This window comes from Oryctolagus cuniculus, chromosome 18 (genome assembly GCF_051225735.1).
Source record: "Oryctolagus cuniculus isolate XC-2025 breed Fujian yellow rabbit chromosome 18, ASM5122573v1, whole genome shotgun sequence".
Lineage (NCBI taxonomy): Eukaryota > Metazoa > Chordata > Mammalia > Lagomorpha > Leporidae > Oryctolagus > Oryctolagus cuniculus.
In genome coordinates this window covers 6,013,679-6,015,954 of record NC_142884.1, presented here as the reverse complement: position 1 = coordinate 6,015,954, position 2,276 = coordinate 6,013,679, and the positions used below count along the sequence as shown (strand labels likewise).

The window sequence follows — 2,276 nt, the reverse complement described above, 5'->3', positions numbered from 1 at the left end:
CCAATGGCAAAAGGAAGACCTTCCTCTCTGTCTCTCTCACTATCCACTCTACCTGTCAAAAAAATCTTACGTTTTTCTTTAAAAACACTATTCAATAAAAGAGGGAGGAGGAAGAAGGGTGAGAGTGTGGGTAGGAGGGAGGGTAGGGTGGAAACAATAACTATATTCCCATATCTGAATTGATGAAATGCATGAAGCTTGTATACCTTAAATTTTATAAATGAATGAAATGTGAATTCTATAAGAAATAAAATTATTCAATTTACTGTTATTTTCAAGCAGAGCTCAACTGTATCATAGGCCAGGTTCTTGTAAAATGACTGCTTCTTGAAATGAATTTGGTGTCTGAGGAGTAATAAAAAGTATGCAGTCAGCCACTGTGAATATCCATAGAGTTTACTTCTCAGAGCACAGAGGACTTTGCTGCTATGATCCAGGGAAGGCAGTGTGTGGGTAACCTGGAGTCATAACTCATGAGAATGTAGGGGCTGACGGTTGGGAAACACCCGGCTATCAGTGCAGAAGCTTTCACCAGCCACATTTTGTGAATACTGAAAAACGCTAAACAAAATTGTAGAATGGAAGACAGGCTGCACAGCAGTACAAAGGTGCTCACCAGGACAAGGATGCTTTGTGTGGCCCTGGACCCTGGGGAAGATGTGTGGGAGAGAGCGTGTATGTATTGCACCTGCTGCTTGTGCCTGTACAGGATGAAAACCATGAAGCTGCTGGCCCAGAGCATGAGCCCTACAAACACAACATCACGGAATAACATCAGTGCTATGTACAATAAGTCAGTGATTTTCCCATGAGAAATAGCAGAACAGTAGTCATAATCCATTTTCCTTGTGATATTATTGTTTTGCCATTTGCCAGTGACATTCATAGGTACCATGACATTAAGCATCATGTTCAGAATCCAGCAGAGAATAGTGGAGGGTCCAACATACTTGGGAGCTTTTACTTTAAGCCCCATCCACCTGGAGCAGGTAGGACTGATGGTGATGGCCTGGAAGACACTCAGGAGGCAGGTGCTGCCAATGGATACATCCCTGCTCACTCTGTGCACATAGAACACAAGTTTGCACCCAGTATCATCGAGGAAATGCTTCATCCCCAAAGCTGCCATGGTTTGGGGGACTCCTTTTGAGAGAATGACCAAGACATTGGCTACAGTCAGGTGTTTGAGAATCAGATCTGTGAGCCTAAACTTGCATCCTGTGAAATAAAGGATGAGATAATGGAGAAGAAGAGAGGAATTTCCCAGAATCCCAGCCAGCGTCTGTACTAGAAAGACCATTCCTAGGGCCAGGTCCCTCGGGGCCATGCTGTCAGTTCCCAGCCTCTGCTGCTCATCTTCTGAGTGAGAGAGAATCCTGCAAGAGAATATGAGGCAGTGACCACTCAGTATTCTTGTTTTCCTCTAAAAGATACAGAGAAGCTAAGTAGGGAGAGTTAATGATGTGTCTAATCTGAACAACATGTGTGGCTCAAGAGGGGGCTTGGAATTAGCAGGCTGATCAAAGCAGTGCACTCGACGGTGATGCTACAGACCTGTTTGCTGTGTTCCTCACATAATGCAGTGTCTATTTAGTCATTCTCATACCTGGTGATTTGATCTTAGATAGCTGATTTTATTACTTTGTCTGTAAGTCTACATTCAGTATAAGGACTGAAGCTGTAAGTTAATACCAGCTATGAATAAGATTTAGATATCTTAACATTCAGATTTAGAATTATGAAATAATTCTGTAGGGACCCATTCCATTTAAAATTCTTTTTAAGAATGTATAATTGCCTGTTTATTGAGATGGGCTTTGACAAGGATTTCTTCTTTTTTCAAGATCTATTTACTTTATTATTTGAAAGTCAGAATGAGAGAGAGAGGGAGAAAGAGAGAGAGGAAGATTCCATCCACTGGTTTACCCTCTGGATGGTTTAATGGCTGAAGCTGGTCCAGGGCAAAGCCAGGAGCCAGGAGTTTCTTCTGGGTCTCCCACTTGGCTGCAGGGGCCCAAGCATTTGGGTCATCCTCTGCTGCTTTTCCAGGTACATTATCTGGGAGCTGGATTGGACGTGGAGCAAACATGAATCCAACCAGGACCCATATGGGATTTTGGTGCAGCAGAGGACAGCTTAACCCACCAAGCCACAGTGCCAGTGACAAGGATTTTTTTTATGTCCAGATAGAAATTTCACCTGTCACAGGAATCACAGAACACTTTGCTGCACCCTAAACTATGCGACATGAAATGCCAGTATATGATAAAAGAGTG

At 43.1% G+C, this 2,276-nt stretch overlaps 1 protein-coding gene across 1 annotated transcript; it reads right to left on the bottom strand.

Annotated features, from left to right (window-relative positions):
- Positions 1-403: 403 nt before the first annotated feature.
- Positions 404-1,327, bottom strand: ORYCUNV1R1657 (vomeronasal 1 receptor oryCunV1R1657). Its single transcript, NM_001167353.1, is given in 1 exon segment — positions 404-1,327. A coding segment is annotated over 1 exon segment (924 nt).
- Between the last annotated feature and the right edge of the window lie 949 nt (positions 1,328-2,276).